The following is a 27,484-nucleotide window of genomic DNA, read 5'->3' on the forward strand; positions in this document are numbered from 1 at the left end:
CACTTCTACTATGGGTTCTGGCTGAACAAAACAGGAAGGACGTCTGCCCCCTTTTGTCCTGTATATTTACAACAAGGGGTGGTGAGGGACAGAGTCTCTGAATTAAGCAGAATACTCTCACCCAGTCAAAAGATCAGGGCTAGATCCAACACCGTTTTTTTAGCTCATTGCACCATCCCAGTTTCAGAACCTGGCTGTATGCAAATTAGTCTGTTCCTGTCCCAGTGCATGATGGGAACAGGGCAAACCAAACTACAAAAGCCAATTCTTACACTGGGAAGGAAACAAGCTTCCGGGGACCGGTTTCTGGCATTACAGCCGTCTTCGGCCCGGCTTGCTTGAATCCTGATGGTGCAATGAGCAAGAGACTCATGTCTGAGTATACCCTTCCACGCTTAGGGTGGACAAAAATATTTACAACAAGGGGTGGTGAGGGACAGAGTCTCTGAATTAAGCAGAATACTCTCACCCAGTCAAAAGATCAGGGCTAGATCCAACACCGTTTTTTTAGCTCATTGCACCATCCCAGTTTCAGAACCTGGCTGTATGCAAATTAGTCTGTTCCTGTCCCAGTGCATGATGGGAACAGGGCAAACCAAACTACAAAAGCCAATTCTTACACTGGGAAGGAAACAAGCTTCCGGGGACCGGTTTCTGGCATTACAGCCGTCTTCGGCCCGGCTTGCTTGAATCCTGATGGTGCAATGAGCAAGGGACTCATGTCTGAGTATACCCTTCCACGCTTAGGGTGGACAAAAATATTTACAACAAGGGGTGGTGAGGGACAGAGTCTCTGAATTAAGCAGAATACTCTCACCCAGTCAAAAGATCAGGGCTAGATCCAACACCGTTTTTTTAGCTCATTGCACCATCCCAGTTTCAGAACCTGGCTGTATGCAAATTAGTCTGTTCCTGTCCCAGTGCATGATGGGAACAGGGCAAACCAAACTACAAAAGCCAATTCTTACACAGGGAAGGAAACAAGCTTCCGGGGACCGGTTTCTGGCATTACAGCCGTCTTCGGCCCGGCTTGCTTGAATCCTGATGGTGCAATGAGCAAGGGACTCATGTCTGAGTATACCCTTCCACGCTTAGGGTGGACAAAAATATTTACAACAAGGGGTGGTGAGGGACAGAGTCTCTGAATTAAGCAGAATACTCTCACCCAGTCAAAAGATCAGGGCTAGATCCAACACCGGTTTTTTAGCTCATTGCACCATCCCAGTTTCAGAACCTGGCTGTATGCAAATTAGTCTGTTCCTGTCCCAGTGCATGATGGGAACAGGGCAAACCAAACTACAAAAGCCAATTCTTACACTGGGAAGGAAACAAGCTTCCGGGGATTGGTTTCTGGCATTACAGCCGTCTTCGGCCCGGCTTGCTTGAATCCTGATGGTGCAATGAGCAAGGGACTCATGTCTGAGTATACCCTTCCACGCTTAGGGTGGACAAAAATATTTACAACAAGGGGTGGTGAGGGACAGAGTCTCTGAATTAAGCAGAATACTCTCACCCAGTCAAAAGATCAGGGCTAGATCCAACACCGTTTTTTTAGCTCATTGCACCATCCCAGTTTCAGAACCTGGCTGTATGCAAATTAGTCTGTTCCTGTCCCAGTGCATGATGGGAACAGGGCAAACCAAAATACAAAAGCCAATTCTTACACTGGGAAGGAAACATCACCACCCCCTTTTCTGAATCATTTTGTCCACCATAAGCGTGGAAGGGTATACTCAGATGTGAGTCCCTTGCTCATTGCACCATCAGGATTCAAGCAAGCCGGGCCGAAGACGCCTGAAATGGCAGAAACCGGTCCCCGGAAGCTTGTTTCCTTCCCAGTACAAGAATTGGCTTGGTAGTTTGGTTTGCCCTGTTCCCATCATGCACTGGGACAGGAACAGACTAATTTGCATATAGCCAAGTTCTGAGCTGGGATGGTGCAGTGAGCTAAAAAACGGTGATGGATCAAGCCCTGATCTTTGGACTGGGTAAGAGTGGTCTGCTTAATTCAGGCACTCTGTTCATCACCACCCCCTTTTCTGAATCATTTTGTCCACCATAAGCGTGGAAGGGTATACTCAGATGTGAGTCCCTTGCTCATTGCACCATCAGGATTCAAGCAAGCCGGGCCGAAGACGCCTGAAATGGCAGAAACCGGTCCCCGGAAGCTTGTTTCCTTCCCAGTACAAGAATTGGCTTGGTAGTTTGGTTTGCCCTGTTCCCATCATGCACTGGGACAGGAACAGACTAATTTGCATATAGCCAAGTTCTGAGCTGGGATGGTGCAGTGAGCTAAAAAACGGTGATGGATCAAGCCCTGATCTTTGGACTGGGTAAGAGTGGTCTGCTTAATTCAGGCACTCTGTTCATCACCACCCCCTTTTCTGAACCCTTTTGTCCTGTGACCTCAGGTTCCGCCTTCCATATGAACATTCCTGCCAAAGAACGAGTTGAAATGCAAGTGCTCCACAATCCAGCTAGACCCGCCTTCTCCCACCTGCGGAAGCGAACGGCTGCCACTCTGACTGTGGCCCTCTCTGTCATCAATGTTACAGGTCTCGTGTGCCTCAAAGGCCAGGGAACACAGCTGGTGGGTCACAGTTCTTGCCGCATCACCAGAACATTGGTCTCAGTGGATCCCCCCTCCTTTGTTGCCTCTCCGAATATGTACTTTGTTTGTGGCATCAAAGCTTACACTTGGCTCCCGAAAGGTTGGAGGGGTACGTGCTACATCGCCTTCATTCTCCCCCCCACGTATGTGGCCCCTGCCTACCATCACCGGCAAAAGCGCGCCGGAGACATTGGACAAGCCGACTCCACCGGAGCACAGTTTCTGGATGCTGTGAAGGGACTTGTTCCTCTGTGGGGCCCAATGGCAAATAGCCGTGCTATCCGACACCTGACTCAGGCAGTAGAAACAACCATTAACATCACGGCTGGCATCCTCGCTAACAACACGGCTGAGCTCCAGGCAGTCCGCCTGGTGGCTCTTCAGAACCGCCTTGTCCTAGATGTGGTTCTGGCCGACCGTGGAGGAGCATGCCGCATCATCGGCTCCAGCTGTTGCACCTACGTGCCAGATAACTCGCCTTCAGTCTACAAAGCAATCGAACACCTCCACAGACTATCCTCAGAGGTTCACCAGGAGCAAGAAGGATGGTCGCTTGGAAGTTGGTTTTGGGACATTTTGAAGGACTGGGGTTGGAGGTTGTTTACATTTATACTGATACCAGTCGTGATACTGTGTGGGTGTTGCTTAGGTATTCAATGTTTGCCACCTTTGTGTTCACTCATTTCCAATTGTATGTGCCCTAAGACTTTGGACTTTAGAACTGAGCACATGAGTCCCCTCTATGAGATAGAAATACGTGGTCTTATGGGGATAGATCCGAATTGACAAGCTGGCGAGACATGTTAAAAGGGAGGACTGTGGAATTTTAGTTTGTGAACTGAACATCATCTGCGCCATCTTGTCCATTCCTCAGACCCACGTATGAACATACACGACAGCCATCTTAGGTACCATGGTCTCCCTGTTCACGATCGATCATTAGCGCACTTCCCTGACCCTGCAAGCATCCCCCATGCACCCTGGATGCCCCCGCGCTCACATGCACAAGTCATGAACCCTCCTCTTCCGCATGACTCTGTCTCTGGGAATCACACCCCGCGCCTGACCAACACCTCCTTTCCTTCCATGAATACCCCTCTTTTGATAAACCCTCCCTCTACGCTCGATTATCCACACTGATCCTTTCTTCCATGAATACCTCTCCTTTGATGACCCCTTCCTCTGAGCCCGATTGTCCGTACGGACCGCTGGTCATCCCTTGGCCTGAGGATACAGTGTATTGCCCACTACTGTATGCACTCGACCCTTTTCAAAAGACGCTACTATTGATCATGGCTTCCCCACCCCTTGAGATTCGATCAGGCGCACACATTCCAAAGGAATCGGCGGAACACTCAGCTGCGTGATAACCTCCTCTTATCGTATGGGGGGTGAGGACCTCTACTGTAGCCATGTGTTGGAATGAGCCGGAACTGGGGGGGCACCGGGGATGTCATCTTTCGTTACTTCACAATGTCTTTATTGTAATAAAGGACGGTCACATGTCGTAAACCAGTGTATAAAAGGCCAGGTCTCAGAGAGGCTGTCAGAGAGCACCTCGAGACGATACCTTGTTGTCCGATCTGATGTGTTCTGCTCCGTCGGAATAAAACGTGTTTCCTGTCTTCCTGTCTCCAGCGCCTGCCTCTTTATTGATAATCTTCATAAGGTATTAGAGGCGTTTAAACGCCGGGCAAAATTACTTAAGAAACATCGACTAAATCGCCTGACCATTTTCCTGACTTTCCACACAGGTATCCCCAGAAAGATTTTATAACAAGGTTAAATTAGTCTGTACTGATGAACTGTTACTATGCACAATGGAGAGGTTCCTCCCAAATGAGATTCTTGGTGCATTTGAGTCTATATCGCAGAAAGTGAACTGTTATGCGCTCCAGCCAGAGGACACACTTTGTCTGGCCCTAGATGGTTTGATTCCCATTGCTCTAAGGCAGCCAAGAGGCTGAGGGAAGTCTTGTCAGCAAAACCTAAAATTCAATCTGAAGTTTACGCCTGTCGAATGGAATACAAGTTAGACCTTCCAATCGGAAGGAAGCACTGAAGGAAGAAGCGTGGAAGGAGCTGATTGATTCCAGTACTCTCAGAAACAGTTCGAGGTTCTGGAGTGTTGTGAATAGGCCTCTGTTCGACCAGTAAGGGGGGGGGGGGCCTCGACTCACACATCACTGAGGAGGAGTGGGTACTTCATTAAAAAAAGAAAAGAAAAAAAAGAAGTAAAAAAACAAACAAGATATAAGGACATGTTTCCCCTTCCAAAAGAGGGAATTTCACTCACTTTTTATATTGTTAACTTGACTTCTTAAACTTGAAGCCCTTAAAGGCACATAAAAGGGTCAAGTCATCCTGGGACCACTGATGTGAGTCAAAAGATGTTTTGGCCTCATGGTTAAATTTCCCGTAGACCTCATATTAAAACCACTTTAGCACAATCGAATAATTAAAACGTACAAAAATATAGAAAATACCTAACATGTTATTTGGAGCTAATTTGAATTCCTGAGGATTTTACAGCAGTGTAGACTCACTTATCCCTTTATAACCCCCATCTTAAGTCAGAAATGTTGAAGACACCCTTTTCCAGTCTGAACGTTAGGGTTCATAAGGAATGCACTCAGCTAATTGGCATACTGCATAGTGTCTCTTGGAAATCCAGAAACTCCTTCTTAAAATAAATACAAACCGTATAACCTATTTCACTCAAAAAATATTAGAACTGTCTTTGATTTGTCCCCAATTAGGCAACAGCATCAGAAGCTATCTTTGCACAATGTAATAAAAATCACTACACATGGGTCGTGCATGTGTAGAGACAAAATAGCTAGTGTTCAAATGTTATTGTTAACATGGTTAACATATTCATATCACACATGCAAGCAAATCAAAATGATCATGAAACAACAGAAAACTTTCATTCCTGTCTCTTCTCATGTCCACTCCCCTTCTTATGCCACACGCTCCTCTTCTCCTCCCTCTTGCCTTTCTTTCCCCTGCCCCTGTTCTCTCCCTCTGTTGTCCCGCTGCTGTTTTTCCAACCATTAGTCATCTCAGCGTCCCCTCTTGTCATCCTTCCTCTGTTTCCTTCCTTCCGCCTTTCCTATCTCTCAGCCTCCCCCTCTCCCTGCCTCTTTCCTCCGCCGGCCCCACATCCCTTCCTCCCGCTTCCCCTTTCCTCTCCCCCTCCCCTCTTCCTCTCTCTCCCTCGCCCTCTCTCCCTCCCTCCCTCCCCGCTCGAGTGGTGACGCGCCCCCTCAGCCTGGCTGGCTCTGCCTGCTCTGTCCCTCCTCCTGCTCCGGCTCAGTGTGCTCGGCTTGGGCTTTGGGCCTCTCCCTGCTCTGTCGGGATCTCCGCTCCGAGCGTGCCTCCTCCCCAGAGCCCGGAGAGATGCGGCGCTGGAAGCCCCGTGCAGCCGGCGGAGGCAGTCCGAGCCTTGCCCCCTCCTCGCCCTAGAGAGCCGGGCTCTGGCTGCAGGGGGTGCCGGCCGGCCGAGAGTGCAGGAGGGGCCCTGCCGCCGCCGTGCAGCCTGTGGATTGGGATTGCCGTTTCCCCTGGAGGGGGGCTTGGCCTGCTGTGTTTTTTTTCGCATTATTTTTCTTTGCCCCACGATGGGTTTTCGGGCGGGTGGGGCCTCCCACGCTCTGCCCCAGGCCGGATCCCGGTGAGAGAAAAATGAGCGAGGAGACGGCGGCTTCTACCAACGAGTGAGTGCCACATTCAGCGGGGTGTTTTGGGGGCGGCGGGGGTTCAGGTGGGGGCGGCGGTACATGTGGGGTGTGGGTGTCGTACGATGCCCCGGGAAGCATTTCATAGCCAGAGCGTTGCTTTAAAGAAGCATCAATAGTGGTGGGTTTGTTTTCTGACAGCGCCGCATGTGTGGGGGTACGTTCTGCCCGGAGTGGCGCATGCACGGGGGCATGGAAGGGGTTAACGTTCATTCCAGAAGCCCGCATGCATGTGCAGTAACATGGTGCACTGTAGACGTGCAGCGGCTGCATTCCGGGCTTTGAAGACGGCATGCATGTGCTGGTAACATCCGCGCTGAGGCTGCCATGCAGCGCCGCATTCCTAGCTCGGAAGAATGCATGCGTCCGCGTCTCCTTCCTGCCATAGGGCCGCTTTGATTGCCCGTATGTTTTGAATACCAGCAGTTCCAGCTGCGTGGGCTTCTTAGCACTGACAATTGCATGCATTAGGCAGGGGTTTGGTTGCACGCACAGGCGACTATGCTAAGCTTTCTAGTCCCAGGAAGCTAGGCCGGTTTCAACCAGTAATTTATGCAATGGGTTGCAACTATCTACCCCATAAATCCCATCCAGAGGAATGCATTCCTCCTATCGCCCCGTGAATATGCTCACTGCGCCGGAACTGTGCTGTTTGCGGTCACGCACACACTTCAAACTGTTGTGTTGACATGTGTTCTGCACTTGAACCGGGTTTTACTGGTTAGTGTGCCACATGCATTGAGGGAAGAGTGCCTAACCGAGCATCACTTGCACCTACCAGTCGTAACATGCGTCATGCATTGGACATGGGGCGTCTAGCGAAGCACACTTGACCCCAGAGATGTTCTCTCGATCCCTAGTATTAAAACTCACATTTCTTAAAGTAACCACACTGGGCTCCGTACAGTTGATCAGATATGTGTCATACCTGCCCATGCATTGAAACAGGCGTGTCGAGCCAGCTGCCTGGGTTATTGGGCTGTTTAGGTGTAATGCAGAAGTTGAGCCCTGTACTTGTGATGCTAGATTGTTTAGAAGCACCATCTACACAAGCATACCCATCGGATGGCGTGCTGCATGCAGTGGGGCCGAGATGTCTAGCCATGCATTCCTAGCATCAGCCTACCCATGTGCTCCATGCAGGCTGGAGGAAGGTCACAAGCCAGGCACCCGTTGATGGTCTCCATACCTTGGAGCACATGTCAATGGAGCCACATTACTAAACAAGCAGCCTCGACACAAATTGTTAATGTGCTCCCTGTATTGAGTGTTGGTGTCTTGGAAAGCATGTCTGTTGCCATTCCGTGAACACAATTGAAACACGGCAGTGGTGGTGTTAAGGCAAGCGTTGGTGTCTACCCAAGTGTCCCTGATTCCATGCCAGGGGCCTCTTGTTAAGGTAGAATCAGATGTTTAATGGCCTTTGCATTGAGTGTGTGGATGTCTAACCGTGCATTCTTGCAGCCAGTCTGTTTACACATGTAAATACACTGCTGCTGCTCCACCCAGCTGAGATGCTGGTCGGATAAATGGTGCATGCCAGGGGGTAGTGGCATCCGGTCTATAATCTGTGAACACAGTCTGGTCATTTGGAGACTCAAGCCAAGCTCTGAAAATTCAGTGAACACATGCATCCTTTGTCTGGTTATTCCGAATTCTAATCTAGAAGCATGCAGCTTTAATGGTGAAAGCAACCCCCACAATATAGGTTAGTTGCTGGGGAAACTCGCCTACAAATTCCTGTTAAGGCCTTGCATGAACCAAGGCAGAAGCAGATTGAAATATGCATCTTATCACGCAGGCCTTTGCACACCATGCATCGGGCAAATAGCTGCACGACGTTGTCAGTCAAGAGCTGCAGGAGTTGCATGCGGTAGAGGGGGGATCTGGGCAGGGTTTCCCAGTACCATTCTAACGAATGAGGGGGTGCCGCAGACTTGGTGGATTTTCTTCATCACAGCCATTTTTTTCTCTCACTGGCACTTGCACATTCTTTGGGACGGAGGTGGTCAACCAATCCACTAGGCTTGCAGAAGGATTCTCCTTTACCTCTGATGCGAATCAGAAGGTAGCCAAAGTCTCTTTTGAAGGTGATGCAATTGTGGGTTGGTATGCCCTTGCCTACCGCACACCCAGCAGCCCCCAAACATGCAGTGCCCTTGTCAGTCAGCTAAATGCACGCATTGAGTTCACAGATTGCTCGCCCTTGCAACCATGCCCACGTTTGCATCCATGGTGTCGTCAAGAATAGGGCTGTGCAGTCATGGCGTTCATTCTGCCAAGTGATATATAGCTTACGCTTGCATGGCCGACTATCTTTTTGTGTATTTGTATGGCAGTTGGTAGATGAGCAGTGGTTAGTTTGTGTCAGGAACCATGCAATGGCTTGCTGCAAGGAATGGCATTTGCAGCTCGCAAAAGAAGCGGTCTTCTTCAGACTATGGTTAACATGTTCAAGTAGGCCTGCATTCCAGTGGCTTGTTGGACCGCTGCTCTGGCTACACCGGACATGTTGCAAATGTGATGACATTGGACGAGGTCATGCTGCCTTTTTGCTCTATTTTGATGTCCTCTGTTTAAATGTAACGTCCAGAGATTGTTTCTTGAAGCAGAAGAGCGTGTTCGGAGGCCGCAACATCCCCACAAAATGCCTATTTTTTGGCGGCTCTGCACAAAGGTCCTTTTGAGTCCCTTATGGGTGAAATCCCACGCATCCTGCTAGGCAGCGCATGAATGTCAGTCGGCACGAATGCGATTTTATACTGGATGCTGCAATCGAGCGTCTGGTGGTCATTTTGTATATGTTTTTTTAAAACACATACATTTCCATGCCCAAGTAGGTAGAGCCCATATTTGTATTTTTTCTGCTAAAATGCTAATCTCGCCGTTGAGTGTCTGCTTTTGAAGTGTTGCAGGTCTATATTTTGTGCGACCCTTTTGTGAAGTGTAAATTTGGGGAACGTCGTCTGATACCTTTTACGGCTTTTGAAGGCAAGGCAAGGCAAGGCAAGGAAGGTATTTGTTGTAAACAAGCACCGGATTTAGTAAAAGCTACGGCGAGTGTTATACATTATGTGTATCTACAAGTGTTTATTAACCACTGTGGTTGATGGTATTACGTGGACTGGCCATGTCCTAGAATACACACTTTCCATTTACCCCATCGTTGATTTTTTTTATAATGCTTTCCAGAGGAAACGGATTTTAATTCGACCATGTGGAAGAGTGCTTAAACTGTAGAATCGGTACCAAACGGGAGGCGGGGGGACATTTTATAGTTCAGGTTTATTCAGACCGTCCCTTCTGAAATTAATGGATTCGTTTCGTTATCGATGTATCCCTTTTATGTGTTTACATTTATATAATTTTAAACAATCACCGAAAGTGGAAGCTATGTGTATTAATTGTTCTATATGCATACATATACTGATAGGAAAAATCGACTGCAGACAGATCCGCCATGTTCTTTTTTTGTGAATCGCTGCAATTTGCATGCCACAGTGTTCATTCATGAAAAAACCATAACCGAGCACACGAAAGCGGCAGGCGGAGCTGGAGGGGTAGTTCGGGAGGGTCAGCTCGCCACCGTTGGCAGGGGACCTGGGGACCGAGCAGGCTGCAGGGAGGGGAAGGGCTGCCGCCGCCTTGTTGACACCGTTCATGTGAGAAAGGAGTACAGCAGCTCAGGGAGGCTGTGGGCGTCACGTGACCCCCCTCCCTCCATTCATAAAATACCTGCCGTGTCCATTCACAACACAGTACAGTGTGTGCTCTGCAGACAAGCATTCACAAAAAGACCTCGTTATCAAAGGGGGGAAGAGAGACAAGCGGAAGTGCGCCGGACAAAGCCACTCCCAGGCCTTCGGAGGCGAAAAGACAAATGTGTTTTTGTCGGGCTGTGGAAGCCGAACCTTTCTGCCTTCGCAGGCCTGGGAACGGCAGAAGTGCATCAGATTTCGGCCAGCGCCGTAGCTCTGAAAGCACTCCAGGGGTGAGTCATGCTCTGGGGGAGGGGAGAGCGCGGGGGAGCTGCACAAACAGGCCACCCCGTCTGTCTGTATCTGGCACTGGGTTTGTAAAAGCCCTCATCTGGGCCAGCAGGTTGGTTTTATCTGGTTACAGAAAAGGGGGAACCGAAGGCAAAATTGGAAACATGATTTTAGAACAGCATTTCTATTACAGTGCTTTCACCGGGCAGTTGATGTACCCGGAGTGCACCTACAGCCCACGTCCATTCAGGAAAAGCTACATTTGAAAGGCAGAAACGATGGCTTTTCTGAGGTGAAAAAAATAAAATTCACGATGACCTCGTTCATTAGCGCCTGTAGGGCGTCTGAAATGGGCATCCCTTTAAGAAAATTGCAAATGATTATTTTTGCCGCATCCGTAACAGAGATAGCCGTACTGGCTGACTGCGTGTTCTCCAAGTAATTCATAAAATGGCTGACAGTATTGTAGACTTATGCACACAGATCTTGTGCCTCTTCCTCAGCCGCACACAGGCTGCTGAGACTGATCACCAATAGTCCACTTTCTGTGATTGATAAGGTTTTGAAACGCATCATGTTTGGAAAACATTTTTACATTTCTAAACAATAAAGAATACACACTGTGAGTAGATTATGTATGTAGGAAGCACTAGTGTATTTTTAAGCAGTTGTAAATAGTGCCACAGGCTGCCCGAATGCTTCAGAGCTTTGTGTATTTACGCGCCTTGGGAAGGATGACTTTGAACCCTTTCCCTGAGGGAATCAGCTGTCACTGGGTGCAGTACCTGGAAGGCAAGAGTGCTCTTGTTTACCATTGGTGTCCCAGAGCCCTAGGCACTTTTACCCTCCACTTGCCTAACCAGGTTTCTCCATATATACAATATGTCAACCAGCCAAGGCTTGGTGCAGAATGTGGAAGAGGGTGATCCTTAGAAACAGTTTGGCACAGTGACCACACTCAATAAGTCCTACAGTCAGACCTATATATACCCTTCTTAAACAAACATTGGCTAAGCAAAAAGGTCTAACCTATAGAAGGGCTATTGGGTTTGCCAATGTGGTGTAGCCATGTTGTACACCAGCGTGCCTGCTGTTCAGCATGGCTTAAAGTTAGTTGAGTGAAGTGTTGCAGAGTGGAGTGACGAAGAGTGTCTTGTATTAGAGTCGCATAATGCGGCGTATAGTGGAGTAGAGACGAGTGGACTGGTGTAGAGTGCATTGGCGTAGTGTTGCAGAGAATATGGAACTCTCTTCTTAGCGATCTACGATGGAGCCCCTCCTTCCCTTGCTTCAAAAGAGACCTGAAACTCCTCCTCCTCAACAAATACTTTAACTCTTCAGCTTACTGAACTTTGATTATCTCTCATTACAGGACTAGACCCTCTGTCATAGTTGGTTGTTTGCTTCTGTTGTTTATTAGATCCTCTCTCCTTTAACACTTACTATTATTTTGACCTCTTTTGGTTCCCACGCGCACTAACACATTTACTTTGTTTTTCTTTGGTGGGTACTAGAATCTATTGAGTCTCTCTTCATATGGTATTGCGTTCTTGATATACTGTATTCTTCATGATCATGTAAAGCGATCTGACACCTTCTGATCTAGCTAGCGATATATAAAACGTATGAATAAATAGTGACGTAGAGTGCAGCAGCAAAGAAATCACTGGCGTGCAAAGCAACATCGTACAATGCAGAGGCATAGATTGGAGTGGTGAAGAGTAGAGTGGCGTAGACTTCAGTGGTGTGGAGTAGAGTGGTGCGAGTAGAAAATAGTGCTGTGGAGTGGTGTACAGTGGAGTGAGTGGTGCAGAGTAGATTTGCTTTGTTAAAAAGTGCCTTTTTTGACATGGTACCCCCACTGTTTGCTTTAGATACTGTCTTTATAGATCTGGAAGTGCACTGGGATCTGGTAATCCGGCCCCAGTGCCAGAGCTTTTTCCCTTAAACTGTAACTGTTAAGTTGATACACTCAATTGGCACGCACTTATCACTCCTTATAAGTCCCTAGTAGATGGTACACATTGTACCTAGGGCAAGGGTAAAAGAGGGGTCAACCGGGGCTGCAGCACTTTATTGCGCCACCTTGTGTGACCCAAGGAAAAGTATGTCTGCAGGTCTGCCACTGTAGCTCTGCACGAGCAGGCTGTGTGCTCGAGAGTGACTGCACCCACCAGAAGCTGCAGAGCCACACTACTTCCTTAATGTAAGCAAGCCACTCTTTAGGTTGTCATCCTAAGCCCAGGAGGTAGAGTGCATTATATTAAAGGTGTGGATGTATATGTACAGACATGTATATCCCTACAGTAATATACCAAAAATAGGAGAATGGTCATCCACACCAAAGGGACAGGACACAATACTGACACAGAGTCAAAGAAAATTCCCTTTGGGACTCCTCAATAGCATACAATGGTACTCAAACCTCAATCACACCTCGCTCTTATATGGACTATTGAAAATGCCAAAGAGTACTATATAAATGTTTTATTCATCAAGTAAATGCATAAAAAGCTCTTTTTTAAATCTAGCAAGATATATATACCTCATATACAAACAACAAAACAATATGGTTCAAAATATTAAAAAATACTTTATAAGCCACATCAAGAGGATAACTATTTCACAATTCAGCATTGTAATCAATCAACATTTAGTACACAATTAAAAATATATCATATATATGTGAACATTTCATATATGAGCATCATAAAAAAACAAAATGACAAATAAATACAAAAATGACCAAGGGCAACACGTTTCGGTGGTAGTAACTGGTCCAAACCACCTTCTTCAGGCTTTCTTATAAAAATGTGTCCAAGGATCCTAACATCTATATAAAGAGAAGATAATATATATGTATATGTGGATATGGCAATTAATTAAACAACAACAGTACTGCAGTTTAAAAGATGTCAAAAGCTTCCCCTTTAAATAAATCACCCATATACAAACCCAATGGCATTATCTTTATTAAAACAGACCTGTTTTATATACATTTCACACGTACTCGCTCACCACTGTATCCACACAAGGTTCAAGCTCACATACAGCTTAGAGCCAATGCCATCGAGAGCTTATTCAAAACTCTTTCAAAAGCATTATCCACAGGAATTATAGCTCATCCCTTTTATTCCAGGTATTCCTGTCATATTTCTAAAAACAGTATAAAAAACCTGTCAACCCACGTTATGTGAAAATGTGGATTCGATGACAGGGGAATTTCACTCTCATTCTCCTCCTGCTAGTGCCAACCATACCGTATGGTAACAGATTAGTTACCAATGGGGGAATCTAGTTAAAAAAGTTTAATAATGAGATAACCCACATAGGTCTCAATGTCAAATTACTATCAGTTGTCCTAATGAAAATAAAAAAAGGCAAATCTTGCACATACCTCACACAATAAAACAAGACAATTAGAAACTTGGTGGTCACAAAGATAATCCTACTCAAGTATCCTTCCAGAGAGATTGATCAATTTTAAAAACGTAGAGTGGACAAAAGATACCTCCACGGGTTGTCCTGAAAATGATGTCAAAAAGACATGTATTAGATCAAATAATAACCCCAATGGTTTGATCAATAAAACCTCCTCAAAGCGATTCCATTATGCATATGATTTACCTTATTGGTTATTATTTGAAGCCACAAAATTCTTCATATACTCAAAAGGCCGCCGGGCACCTCTTCCCTTCAGTTTTTAACTATATCTTAATATTGAGAAATGGGAATCTGTGAAAACAATTAATATAACTTTTATGCCTTTCTGTATCCTGCTCCATGGTGACACCCTTTTAAGTCTTAACTGATACACCGTCCTATTTGTCTAATTTCACCTGATACATATCTCCATAGCTCCTACGATCTTCTAAAAACAATGACACTAGTTATTACTATACGTTCCCCATTTAAACAGGCCATGGGCTGCTCTTCCCTAACATCTAGTTTATAACGGCCCATGACTCAAAATGCAACTTATCTTCAAAATCATGGTTTGTCAGGGACCAGACCCACAATCCTACTTCTTCCTAATTTAACACCCTACTCAAGTTTAAAAACAAATATAAGGGAAAATATCCATTCTTGTGGCCCTTCATTAGTAGAAATGCTCTATATTACGGCCAACATACGACTGCCTGCGAGACGTAAAATATCTAGGTCCCCAATTTAACCGCCATATTGCCGCTTACCGGGATATTAAAATCTCCAAAATAGCGTGCCCGTAGCATCGCCTCTTCCAAATGCGGATGTGGAACTAGACATTAGGCATACCTATTTATATGCCCCCGGAAACTGCTTTCGGCGCGTAACAACGCGTACACACAATCCCATAAACAACGGACTCTAAACGCTAGCGCCATCTGCGTCATAGAGCGTAAAAAGAAAGAAAGGACTCCATACGTCTGTAAAACCTCGCCGCCATACTGAAATGGAGAGAAGTAAACTACTTATTAGCCACTGATTGATAGACCGCTTATGTCCGACCTGTTCATTTCAGAAGATAATGAACATATAAAGAGCCAAAGCGCACATTAGGCCTATAAATAAAACTACAACCATATTTTTTGTTATTCCAATGCAACTTATAACATAGTCCATAAGTTTTCATAATGCACTGGTACCATCTTCTTTCTTGAACCTAAGATGCATATCTATTGGCATAACGAAGAACGCTGCTGCACAGCTTAATAAATTTGATAAGAAGTAACCCTGTAAAACAATGTTTTACTGTAAGTGACCGGCGGTCCTTAGAAGTAACATGGGCTGGCTACTGAGAACTCGAGATAGCCAGTTCCTTTATGGAACAACCAAATTGTGTGGTGTTTGGTATCAAACACAGCCGCGGTCCGTGTAGGTAACAGCGGTGGGTACGTGTAAGGAGTGATTTTGAGGGACGATGCAGAGGGAAGATTATTTATTTCATTTTCCCTCTACATCGTCCCTCGAAATCCCCCCTTACACGGTCCCACGGCCCCACCGCTGTTACCTGCACGGTCCGCGGCTGATCAAACACCATGCATTTTCATCCCCAACATGATTCTAGTGACATACACAGAGGGCAACTCTAGGTGGGAACCCTCCTTGGATACAAAGCTCCAGTGCCTTGGCGGGCTTCCCCGGAGCCACTTGCCGCCAAGACAAGAGTCCGTCCTCCTGATGGGATATGTGCTAGCACTTCCCCAGGATGGAGACAAAGGCCTGGGCAGAAACAAGGTTACACCTCCACCCTCCCAGGATGGCTAGTGTGTAGTAATCAAGTCGGTGAGCCTAGAGTGGCATAGTGTGCACTGGTAAAGAGTGCAGTGGTGTAAAGTGGCTTAGATTGCAGTAACGTGGTGTAGAGTAGAGAGGTGTGGAGTGGGGCAGAGTGGAATAGAGTGCAGTGGACTAGTGCAGAGTAAAGTGGCATAGAGTGGAGTATGCATTGTATGGCAGCACACTGCTATTACAAATAACATGTTTTCAATTGAAATAACCATTACATTTGCACAGATACCAACACACTTTAGAATTAACAAAACATTTGCTTCATTTGTATGTTCCTAATTCTGATATATTCAGAAATACTTGCACAGTTTATTTAAATATTGTGTGCTAGAAAAAAAACGTTGATACACCCAGTATCCAGAAAGATTGTCACATAAATCCTCTCACTTTGAAGTCAGAGAAAGAAAAGTCAAGCCCAAACTTCCTTGGAAGACAGAGCCTGACATTTGACCTCTGTCTTTGAATGTACAGCAAATGTGACGAGATAAGAACAAGATTTACAGGCCTGTTTACAGAAAGGACCATTTGCAGAAGAATACAAGTGGAGTTGGTGTGAAATGGCCTTGGGAGGGAAGAAGTCAAACTGGACAGCCTGAAACAAAAAAAAAACCTGCAAATAGAACGTTTTCTGTTTATAGGTAGGTTAAAGGGCAGAGGGTTCCAACTCAAGCATAACTATGGTGCATATGTGGTCCCAGTAAGACATTAGAATCAAAGTAGCATTGGTGTCTATGTACAGCATTCACCTATGGGTCAGAGAACCAGAGTGATCGCCAGAACCTTTTGAGTGTCTCTTCTTTTATGAGCAGTGTTTCTGAATGCATCAAGGTGCCAGACAAGCTCGGGTGTATGATTGTTGGCATTACGCAAAAAAGGAATTTTTTTAGCCGACGAGACCCCGATTTACATTGATGTCATAAAAATCTTCTCCTTTTAACACTTTTGTGGTTTTATATAAGATGTAGCCAACCTTCAACTAGCCCCCGGTTCTCCAAAGTCGACTCTGGAGGGCCGATCCATGCCAGTTTTTTTAAATAACTTCATTTATCTAAATGGGGATATGCTAAAAATATAACATGGATGGACCCTTCAGAACCAACTTTGGAGAACCCTGATCCAGAACTGACTTTGGAGAACCCTGATCTAGACCTTACCAGTTACTAAGTGTGGATAAATCTAGCCTCATGATAACACACAAGGTTCACATTGTCATTATTAAACAAAAATAGCCAACATCCAGTAGTCTTGTGTGAAACAGGAAATGCACCTGATAATTTATTAATACGTGGAACCACCTAGCAATAGCTTGAAATAAACATTTCTCCTTAGACTTTGTCTTTTTCTTCAACGATGAGGATTCCGGCACCACTCTTCCTTAAAATAAATGCTTAAGCTTGGTAGTGATTGATGCTTCTCATTTAAGCTCAGTTCTCTTTAGTTCCTCCCTCCCCTTCTCAACTTGATTGAATTTTGGATATTGGCTTGCACATTAAAAATGATGATTGTTTTCTTTGTAGCCATTCTGTAGTAGATTTACTAGAGCATTGGTCTGTTGCTTGGTCCTTTCGGCTAAGCTTTTATGGTTAAGGTGTAGTTTTACAATGCTATGTTGTGTAGCATTGTTTTTGTGGAGGGATAGGGTTTTCTCCTGACTAACCTCCCATGACAACAATACTTGTTGAGTCATTTCCTAATGGCAGAATCACAAACTCCAAAGTCTACTTTGTTGGCGGACACCTACAGATCACCGGGTGTAGCTTTGGGGTTCTTTCTATGTCCAGTAGGATTGTTTGGTCTGGTCATGGGGTGAATTTATTGGGATGCATGCTGCTTGATAGTTTGTCAATCATCTTCAGCTTTCCACATTAGAAAATAATGTTTATCTCTTTGAATTGGTGGACTTCATATCGTTTGGAAATTGCTTTGTAGTACTTCTCAGATCAATAAGCAGCATCTTGTCTTTATCTTGTATGGTCACAGATATATTTTGGTCTAAGCATGATGTGCTGTCGCAAACCTGAAGACTTTAGTTCAAACTGACAAAGGTTCTCTTTTGTATAGACAGTTGTTAGCACTTTTTAATGATCAAATAATAATTTGCGCTGGTTTAGCAGCACCTAATTCTGATTATCTTCTTAACTGATATGAAAGCAGTACATTGGAGGGAGCTTACTATTTCCATGAGCCTTCTGATACCCGGATATTTTGTTTAATATTTAATGACAAAGTGCAAATTGTGTGCTATTTGCCACATAAGGTTAAATCTATCAAGTATCAGGAATTGATGAGGATTATACGAAGATCTGATACATGAATATATAAAACTGTAGAATATTTCTCATTTATTTAATCACTTTACATGTATGCAAGTGGTTCTATGCGTCATTTGCTTTGGCCTAAGATAACAATAGCAATACAAACCCATGGGTAGTGTATCAAGGGAATGCCCTCAACACATTTAGTCTATGTAATTTCTAACATTAGCACAATAAAACGTTTTTTTAAAAGATTGGTTTACGAGATCCTTTTTTATGGAAGACTGTTTTAGCACGAAGAAAACTCCCAAACAAACATTTGAAGTATTGAGATAGTAGATATATTTTCATAGTATTATGAATTCACAAATTACATGTAAATGGAAGTGATTTAGACTTGCAATGCTTCCTATTATGGGAGTTTAGAGGTACAAAGAAATAAATACCCGGATATCCCATTACATTTTAGATTGTGTGTATATGGAATAAATAATCAATGCATATATTGTGTAACTGTTTGGAGTTGATCTTGTTAAGACTCCTTTATTGCCCCCAGTGATTTAGCATACAAAACTAGCTCCATTACAGAGGCTTTACAGTTTGATTAAAAGGAGCAGCCAATAATGGAATTTGTGTCTGACCATTTTTTATTTTAGTACTAAGAAAAAATTGAGTTAAGGTTTCAGAAATAAATTCTCAAATACAATTTGAAAAGGTCCAGTGAAATTACTGGAAACTTACGATTTAGAGATGTGTTTTCAAGCGATGGACACTGCTTGGTGGGAGGGGTGTCAATCGTGTAATCTTGAAGGATGATTGTTGTTTTATGCCATACTGGTTAATCCAGAGTTATTATAATGTATATAAATAAATGACAATAAATTCTACTGCTACTACTTAATTATTTTTCATTTTTTAGCTTGATGTAATTGAATAATTATTTTCAAGAGTTGCACTGCACTGTTTGTGGCCATCCAAAAAATAACAAGTGTGTGTGTAGCTTCTTAGTATGGTGATGGAAAGCTGTTTGGCAAAGGCTTTTACAGCAGTGGTATTTATGCTGTATCACTCACTAATCAAAGCTAGACCATTTATTTGGTGTTGTGAGATATTTTAATGGGTAATAGAACAATCTTTGATTTTGATTTTCTCCTGCTCTGACAGAAGAACTGCACATTATTGTATATTTGTTGTAGTTTAATTATTATTTTCAAAATCTTTTGATAGAGCACAGTACATACTGGGACCATTGGATACATTGTTTGCCTGTTAGCCTTAGACCACACAGTATTGGACACTTCTCCAATGACATGCAGATTACTGCCAGGTAATCTCATATGTACCCCACCAGTATCTCGAGCGCAGTGAAGAGGCTACCTGGTTTCAAATCTCATATCGTATTTAAGCTTGACATGGGCTAAGCTCGCTGGTTGTTTTTGTGGTTGTTTTTGTGGGCAATTGATGGGGATGAGAAGCAGAACAATAGGTGCCTTGCACTGCTCAGTGCCGGATACCTTTTTTCTTGCATCAAGTTAATGAAGCACGTGATGCAGACTTAAACCAGCAGGAGACCTTCGCTGAATGCTTTGATCTAGATGCTGACCCAGTATTTGCCCTATTAGGTTAATGGCCAGTCTGCCCTATGCCTTGTTCTCATTACTTGCCTGGGTTTTCATTTTAAGGCTGAAGTCAAAATAGGTGCCTCTGTGCCCTACGTAGGCACAGATGTTAACTATGTATTTATATGCCCACCCCTGATTCTAGGGACGGCAAGTTGGCCTTACAGGGCGGGGTTGGTAAAGACCAACAGACATGCGATTTGGTGGGTATTTTCAAAGATTAGCATGGCACTGGATAGGTCAGAGATAAAGCTGAAGTTAAAAACCGGAGTAAACCTCTATGGAGGCTCGAAGTGAGGGTTGAGCCCCACAACATTGCTTAGGGTGCAGAGAACGTGCTTTCCCTTTGGGTAACATACTTCCCCCACGTAGTAAAAAGAGGAAAAACTTAGCAAGTGCATATGTGGTTTTGCATTTACACACACGCATATGTACCACCATATGCATTTACACATTGGTCATGTATACAGATTGGCACACTGCTGTAATGCTGGGCTGATTTTTTTTAATGTCAATTTACTCCAAATTGGGAGTAACGTCCAGGAGCCCATTTTTGTTTTTTTTTGTTGGTATTATCAGTTCCTGTTTAAGGGTTGAATGTTCACTTTTTAATGCGGTTTATATTTCCACTTGCCTCCACCTGAGAGCTGGAGCGCCACCGCCGTTAGGTTTATCCTGGGATCCAGGCTGGGATCCAGGGGAGAGATGTACCGATACAGAAGTGATCCTGCTATGCTGGTCCTCAGCTCGCTGAGCTCTGCTGCTTTCACCAGTAGCCTGTACACTCGGCACTGTACGCACAGACGTGCAAATATTTACTGAACAGAAGAGCACATCTTTTCCTTAAGGGGCCCGTAGAGGAAATGCTTTTATACCGCACCATATTAGAAACACAGCTTCTCGGTTTCAGAAAGCCGTGCTACACCCGTAGGGGCAAGTTGATTACATTTTCACAGAAATTTCGCAGCTTCTTGTTTTGGGATTTTTTTTCTACGTGGCAGACGGTCGCACAAGTGTAAGGACTGATGTAGACTTCAACGTGCTGCTGATTATCAGAACATTATGTTTACCTTTGCTTTAGTTGTTTTTTATTTTAACTCATTTAGGCAGCTTCGAAATGCAAAGTGGTTCGGCATTGCTTGAGCAATTATTCCTTTCTAATGGAAAAAAAGGATTGTAATGTTATGTTTTTCTTCCTGCTAATTTTTAATCATGGTTGTTTTAAATACTTTGCATGTACCTCAACCCCAGCTTGAGGCAACACCTAGATATCTGTATTTATATTTTTATTTCTAATGCCAAAATATTTTTCTTACATAGGTCATGACACCAGTTACAGAATGGAATAGTATAAAATACATTACTCTGGCCCTTCCAATTATAGGATGAATAAATCATGGACAGGTTTACAAAATATAATAATTGTAGGATTTGATAAAGCAGCAGCCCTTCTAAAGGACTTGCTGTGCATAGGCCCAACAGTAGACAAGAACATTAGCAGTTGTGCTGGTTACATAGCGTGGAATTGGTGATAGTGATTTAAGTAATGACATGCGGACCGAAGCATAAACTATGCTAGCTGCACAATTTTTTTTCGAATTTAAAGGATGGTCCTCTTGAATGGTTTTGCAGATAGGTGAGTTAATGTTGGTCGCACGATGGTTTTGTATTGTATTAGTATTTATGTAGTGGTTCTGACGGGCGGTTGATGTGCTCTGCGGACGGGTAGCATGCTACTCCATGTGAGTGCCACGGGTGGAAGAGTATGCATTTCATATGGCCTTTTAGGGCAGTGTAGTTGATGTGCGTGTGGGCCAGTTGTGCTCTGCATCCTGTTCTTGTCCTTGCTGTGCCCATGCATCAACTTTAAAGTAAAGAGGAGTGAGGGATAGAACTCTTGTGCATAACCCTTGTGGTCATGAAAGCATATACGATTGATGCCTGTAGTTAAGGAACAGTGGTTCAGCTCTGTTCAGTAGAAGTGGCTTCTTTTTCCAATGAAGGAAAATATCAATATAGAATATACATTAATAATCACATGACCCATAACTTTGTCTATCACATATAACATGTTTAGCGAGTAAAACACCAATCTGCAGTGGAAAACGTATGTATTTACTTAGTTACACTTAGCGTGTGTGTGTGTGTGTCTGTCTGTTAAAATCTCACATGCCTGTCCGCAAAAACACAAAGTCTCACAAGTCTTTCCACAAAGGAAAGGTAGCGTATACAAGGGTTGGAAAAGTGAAGGGAGTACAATACAAGGAGAACGTACGTATACAGGAGAAAAGAGCAGAAGAGGGTAGTAGCCATGGAAGAAGGAATAGGTGGAGAGGTTACTTTAGGGGAAGCCGGTAACTGGAAGTAAGCATGAGGCATTGCTCGATCTTTCCCACCCTCCTTAAAAGCAGAGGTGGGAAGGGGCTGTACAGACCTGGGAATGTCTCATTTTCTCCTTCCTGTCAGTCCTGGTCTCCAGTCCGGTAATGGTAGTTTGCAGACATGAAGAGACCCACTGGCGATGGTGAACTTGCATTTCAGGTGGTGGAGTTTACCCCTTTGCAGATGATGCGCATCCTTCTCCTTTCAGGACCTAGACACACTGTTCCGTAAATATGAAGGACAGAGAATACCATTTGTCACTTTGAGTCATCCGTTTCACCAGCTTTTTGTGGCTTTCAGAGACACTTATTAAGCTGAGGCCTTGCCATCCTTGTAAGTACCCCCCAAGTTCTAATTGTGAACAACTCTTTAGCGTGGGCAATCCAGTCTCTGGTCTGTGCCCTATCTTGGGTGGCACCAAATGCATGACAGTGATGCAGGAGAGCAGACGCATGGAAGGTGGTCAATAAACAAAGGATCTACCATTCATTGCCACGTATGACACGCATTCGTCAGGTAAAAATGTTGCACCCCCAGAAATCATGAGCGGGCCTAGAAAAACCCTAAAACAGTTACTAGACCTGCAGGTCTAGTGGCTTAAATAATCTACTAGACCTAATGATAATGCTGTTGACCCATAAACTGGTTTCAAATTATATGATCCTGGGCAAATATTTTAGCTCACTGAGCCTCGAATTTTTTTTCACATATGAGAGCACCTTCAAATTCACGTGTACAGCATGTCTGCTGTACAGAAAACACTTTTGTTGGATTTATGAGACTAAACTTTTGCTCCATATAAAATAAATTTCTAGCGACATATAGGAAACACGACCACTGATTTACTTCTTAGTTCATTATTCGCAAGGTCATGGAGGCGGGGCAGAAACTTTCCCCCAAACCTGTTCAAATACGATCATTTTTTATTAAATACATACCTGAAACATGAAGTGGTAGCACACTTATTTGCAATCAGATTTTCCATTGAAATTTCCCCAACATTTCCCACTGACGTGTTTTACTGATAACACTATATAGTGTACAATGTTTGGAAATGGAGTTTCTATAAATATTTGTGATCTGCACACCACTAAATAAAGTGCCAGAATTGTTTTGATCCCATTTAAATCTGTGCATCACACTTCTGAATTACAAAATGTTCTTTCATAATATATGATATATTTTGAAATACTTGCGCTATTCATTTACAAACTGTGTAAATGTCACTGCCAGAACGAACAAGTAGGTGGTAAAATAGCTCAACCTGATCAAATCTGACTCGCCATAGCAAGTGGGCAAGTAGATTTGCCTGATCAGAGTTATCCCGTAGGGAAATGCAGTGGATTCCCAAGTATCCAAATCAGTCTGATCCAGTCTGTTTCACTCCTGAACAGAAAATGGTGCTGAAGTGAGAGAACATAAAATGCAATGTTTGAGGAGCGGTGCAGGAGGTACATCCTCATTTCTGCAATCAGCTCGGGTGAACTTCTTTTTATGACGCTGCAGTGGCAGTCCTGGTCCTAGGTAACTTTTTTATTTATGGCTAAGACTAGGGGACTGGGTTTGTTGGGCTTGTCGCCTATATTGGCCAGTACAATAATTTCATTAGGCTTTGGGACAGCCCATTGCCTGCCATTGGTTGATTTTCTTGTCAATCTTATTTGCTTGCACTTTACCCAATGGCTTCCGTTCCTCTTCTTGTGTTTGTCCCTCCCCTCAAACATAGCTTCTTTTACATCTTCTTGCTTAGATGACTTGTATGTTGTGATAGCTTTACATCAGGAAACTACTTTATTCTTTTTATCTACACACATCTAATTGCATCTTTTCTCCCTGTCTGCTCTGTAGTTTTCCTCTGATATCCCCTTTACACTTTCCCTGCTATTCCTCCTCTCTCCCTAGCTTGTCTGTTTCTTCCCCCTCTGCTTACTTACCTCGCTTTTTTCTATTTTCATCACCCTCCCTGCAAGCTTTTGATCCCCCAACCCTTGCTCTCCATTGCTCCAGCTGCAGCATTGACTTTCACTTGCCTCTACCTGCTCTTCTCCTTTGCTCTCATGCCCCTCTCTTGATCTTTTTTAGGTCTCGCCTAGCTTTGCTGCGCACATGCTCAGCTCGCTCGGCGAGATTTATTGCAGATGAGTACTTTTACAAAAGGGCTTTAACCCCTGCCCCTCATTTCCATTGGCTGGTGTCACCGTTTATGCTAAACGGTGGCCAGCCATTGGAAAAGAGCTATGTGTGTTCCCTCCCTTTGGCTTTTTGTGCCGTCCCACTTGGACTGGCTCGCCTGCTTTCCGTGTGTCGTGAAGACTTTCCTTATCTGCTTGTTCATTTAACATGCAGATAAGAAAAGTCTTCACAACAGCTGTGAAGCAGGCACGGAGCTCAAAGGCGCACGGGGTCACAGGGAGGACAAGGGATTCCAACTCTCTGTACCCTGGCATCGATGCTTAGTAAGTGTCTGTGCCCTTGCTACTAGCTTTCAGTCTATATATCTATTTACCGGTCATTTCATTTCATTTATCTCCATATCTTACTCGATCGGGAGGCTTCAATTATTGTTTTTTGGAATCTGTTTTCATTTCAAGATGTTTTGGAGTTTGTTTTGTAACTGTGTGTGTGCTTCGTTGTCTGTCTCTACATGTGTCTGTGTTAGTGGATCTGTGGGTCTGTGTTCGCTGTAACTTTCGTGATGACTTTATCTCGATGTTTTGCTAAATAGTTGCGTCTCGGAGTTTATGTGCTAGTATCTGTCTTGAAATTGCGGTTCTAATATCCATGCATGTCCAGTCCTGTGCTTCTGTGTCGGTGCCCGTGTCTCGGTGGCCGTCTGTGCATCTCTTGATCTCTATATCTACATCTGTTTCAGCGCCTGACTTTGGTTTCCTTCCCTAGTTATTCTCTCTGATTCCTTGTCCGTCCCCAGGTGCTTCAGAGTTTCAGTTTCTGTCTGCTTCTGTGTACTCAGCTACCCCTGCCTGAACCTCTCTACCCCCTCCCCCTCGCCTGGCTTGGGCGCACGCGCGCAGCGTGCCCTCAGTCGCCATCCTGCACCTCTGCAGCGAGACGTCAGCGTCGGAGCAGCTTCAGTCGACTCACCCCTCTCCTGCCCGGCCGGCTGCCGAGCAGTGCCAAAGTCCTCAGGCTCAAACTTTAGTCAGTGCTCAGCGTGCTCATCCACATGTAAGCACCAGCTGCGTGGGATGCTGGTCTGCACTGCAGTGAATGGAGGCAGCCCCCTCTCTCCCTGGACAGCTCTTCCGAGCCCCTCCAGAAAAAAGACTGCAGCGGGCCGAGCGCCTATGCTGAGCAGGGGGCGAGAACATCACTGTGCACAGACCACAGCACAGGCACCTCTCCCTGGAGCTCAGGATGAACACGGTAATATTGGCTGGTGTTCACTATCCTTCCACGCCGTCGTAACCCTCCATTGTATACCCCCAACCCGTGCATATCCAGATTGTGCCTGTTCTGCATACCCTCCTCTGTCAGTTCTGCACACCTTTTTCTGAGTTCACTAAATAGACTCCTTTTGTTCCCACTCTGCTTGCCTCTCCTGTGCCAACTCTACATGCCCTTCCAGTGCCCACCCGTGCATACCCTTCCCGTGTCTGTTCTGCACATCCCACTTGCACACCCTGCCGTCTCCTCTACATGGCTCTCTTGTACCTACCATTCATACCCTCTTTGAGTCATTTGCATAGCCCTCCTTTGCCCATCCTCCAAACACCTCACATGCACACGTATCTAGTCTGAACTTTCTGGTGTGACAATCCTGCATACACCGTTGTGCCACAGTGCACGCCCCTTGTGCAACCAGCATGTGTCTCTCCCTATTCCACTTGCCCCCTGCATTTCGCACTACTGTACTCTGGTATGCTACTTGTATTCACCTAAAAGTATTCCCATGCACTTCCTCGACCACTGTATGACCCGTGCTCGGACCCTCCTTAAACCGATGTGTGGCTTTCCTGCATATCCCCGTGGTTTTGCACACACACCTCTGTGCCAACTTGGATATCCCCGACTGTCTCCACTGTGCTTCACCCTCTGCAACCACCTGTTTCACACTGGATGTCCCCGTGTTCCCTGCCTAGCCCATCTATCCCTGTATAATCTCCTTACCTTACCCCGCATAGCCAGATTCTTACTCTGTATATCTCCCTCTGCTCCCCTGCATTTCTCCTCAGCACACCCACGCCATAACCAACTTGCATATTCCCCAATTACCCCATAATATCTTATTAGCACCCCTTGCGATGCAGACTATGCATAACTCTGCCTCTGACCCCTGATACTCTCATCTGTGACCCTTCTAACTTTCTTCCGTTGCCTACTGTGTTGGGGCCACTGTTCAATTTCCCGTGTGATCCTGCGTCCCTCCTTCCTGCACCCTAGGCTGTAATTTGCCCTCCACACATGCGTATCTCCCTGTGTCCCCCTGCATACCGCCCTGAGTTCCTACTGTACACCGTGTGCCTCCTTCCCACATGCCTCTCCGTGTCCCCCTCCGAATGTTTCCTCAACTTCCACCCCGTTCCCCCACCCATCCACCAATGCACCTGCTGCTTTCGCCCGTCCCAGTCGCACCGTTGTTCGCAGTCCTGCGTACCCTGCCGTCGTCGGTGTCTGTCAGGGGCTTGCCCCAAACTCCAGACAGACAGGGCTTCAGGGGTGCCAGACTTGGCTCGGAGTCTGATCTGCTGATACTGGCCCCTTTCAGATCACCCTCGGCTCTGGTCTGTTCTCCAAACTCGATAGCTCAACTTTCGCAGTCGGTTCTGTCTGAAAAAGTCAGCTGGGAGCTGCGGATGGTGGGGTGTACAGCCAGGCGAGCGTGTGGCTGATAGGACACCGACACCGAGGGCATGGGCAGTGCGTGGTTGGATGTGGCACAAGGATCGCAGCCAGCCTTCGTATCTAGGCCAGAGGCGGGTAACATTCAACGCGCCATGCATGCTTTCACTTTCCAAGCAGCTCGGGACAATGTCGGCCGCTTCTTTAAAATGAAATAGGTCTCTCATTTACAAGAGTTTGAGCTATTGGCATTGTAAACAACAATGCCTTTTATTTGTGTTAATTATCAAAACAGATAAATCAAAAGCATTGTCATTTGTAATGCCAAAAGCTTAAACTCTCGCAAATGCGAGACCTATTGCATTGCAAATGCTTGTTCTTTTTTGAGGGTTTGAAAGCTTCTGTTTGCTACTGGGTTGGTCCTTTATTTTTCATATGTTTCTACCCTTTTAAGAAAAAATTACTACATTAAGATTGATTTCCTGCATCTTGAAATATTTAGAATGGTACATTTATTTATTTAAATTTAATTAAAAAAAATGGCTGCCACATCATGACGCATACGTGCACATGTGAAAACAGGCATGCATGAACTTACAATGCTGCTACTTTTTTTTTTTGAGGTTGTTGTGCATTGGCAAGCAAGCAGTCTTTTTTTATTTTATTTTTGCTGACGCCGAGCATCATCATAAAAAAACATTGGCATAGTCCAAAAAGAAGGTAACAGGTGAGACCTGTTGGCTTTGCCAACGCTGGTTTCAGTTGCCTTTACCACTCTATGGGGGAACATAGGTTTTCTTGCTTTCTTCCCATCTTT

General features: G+C 45.0%; 1 protein-coding gene across 3 annotated transcripts in view; it reads left to right on the top strand.

The window, feature by feature from the left end:
• Nucleotides 1–27,484, top strand: part of SPRED1 (sprouty related EVH1 domain containing 1) — a 583,922-nt gene that overhangs the window by 207,683 nt on the left and 348,755 nt on the right. The window contains exon 1 of one of the 3 annotated variants that reach the window (XM_078659439.1): nt 5,914–6,330. The exons of 1 other annotated variant lie outside the window; for it this stretch is intronic. In XM_078659439.1, coding sequence (XP_078515565.1) covers nt 6,299–6,330 — 32 coding nt within the window. In that variant the 5' untranslated portion in view covers nt 5,914–6,298. Of the gene's footprint in view, nt 1–5,913; nt 6,331–27,484 lie in introns of those variants that run through there. One more of the 3 variants, XM_078659441.1, reaches the window with a different exon arrangement.

The sequence above is a fragment of the Lissotriton helveticus genome, chromosome 9, assembly GCF_964261635.1.
Source record: "Lissotriton helveticus chromosome 9, aLisHel1.1, whole genome shotgun sequence".
Taxonomy (NCBI): domain Eukaryota; kingdom Metazoa; phylum Chordata; class Amphibia; order Caudata; family Salamandridae; genus Lissotriton; species Lissotriton helveticus.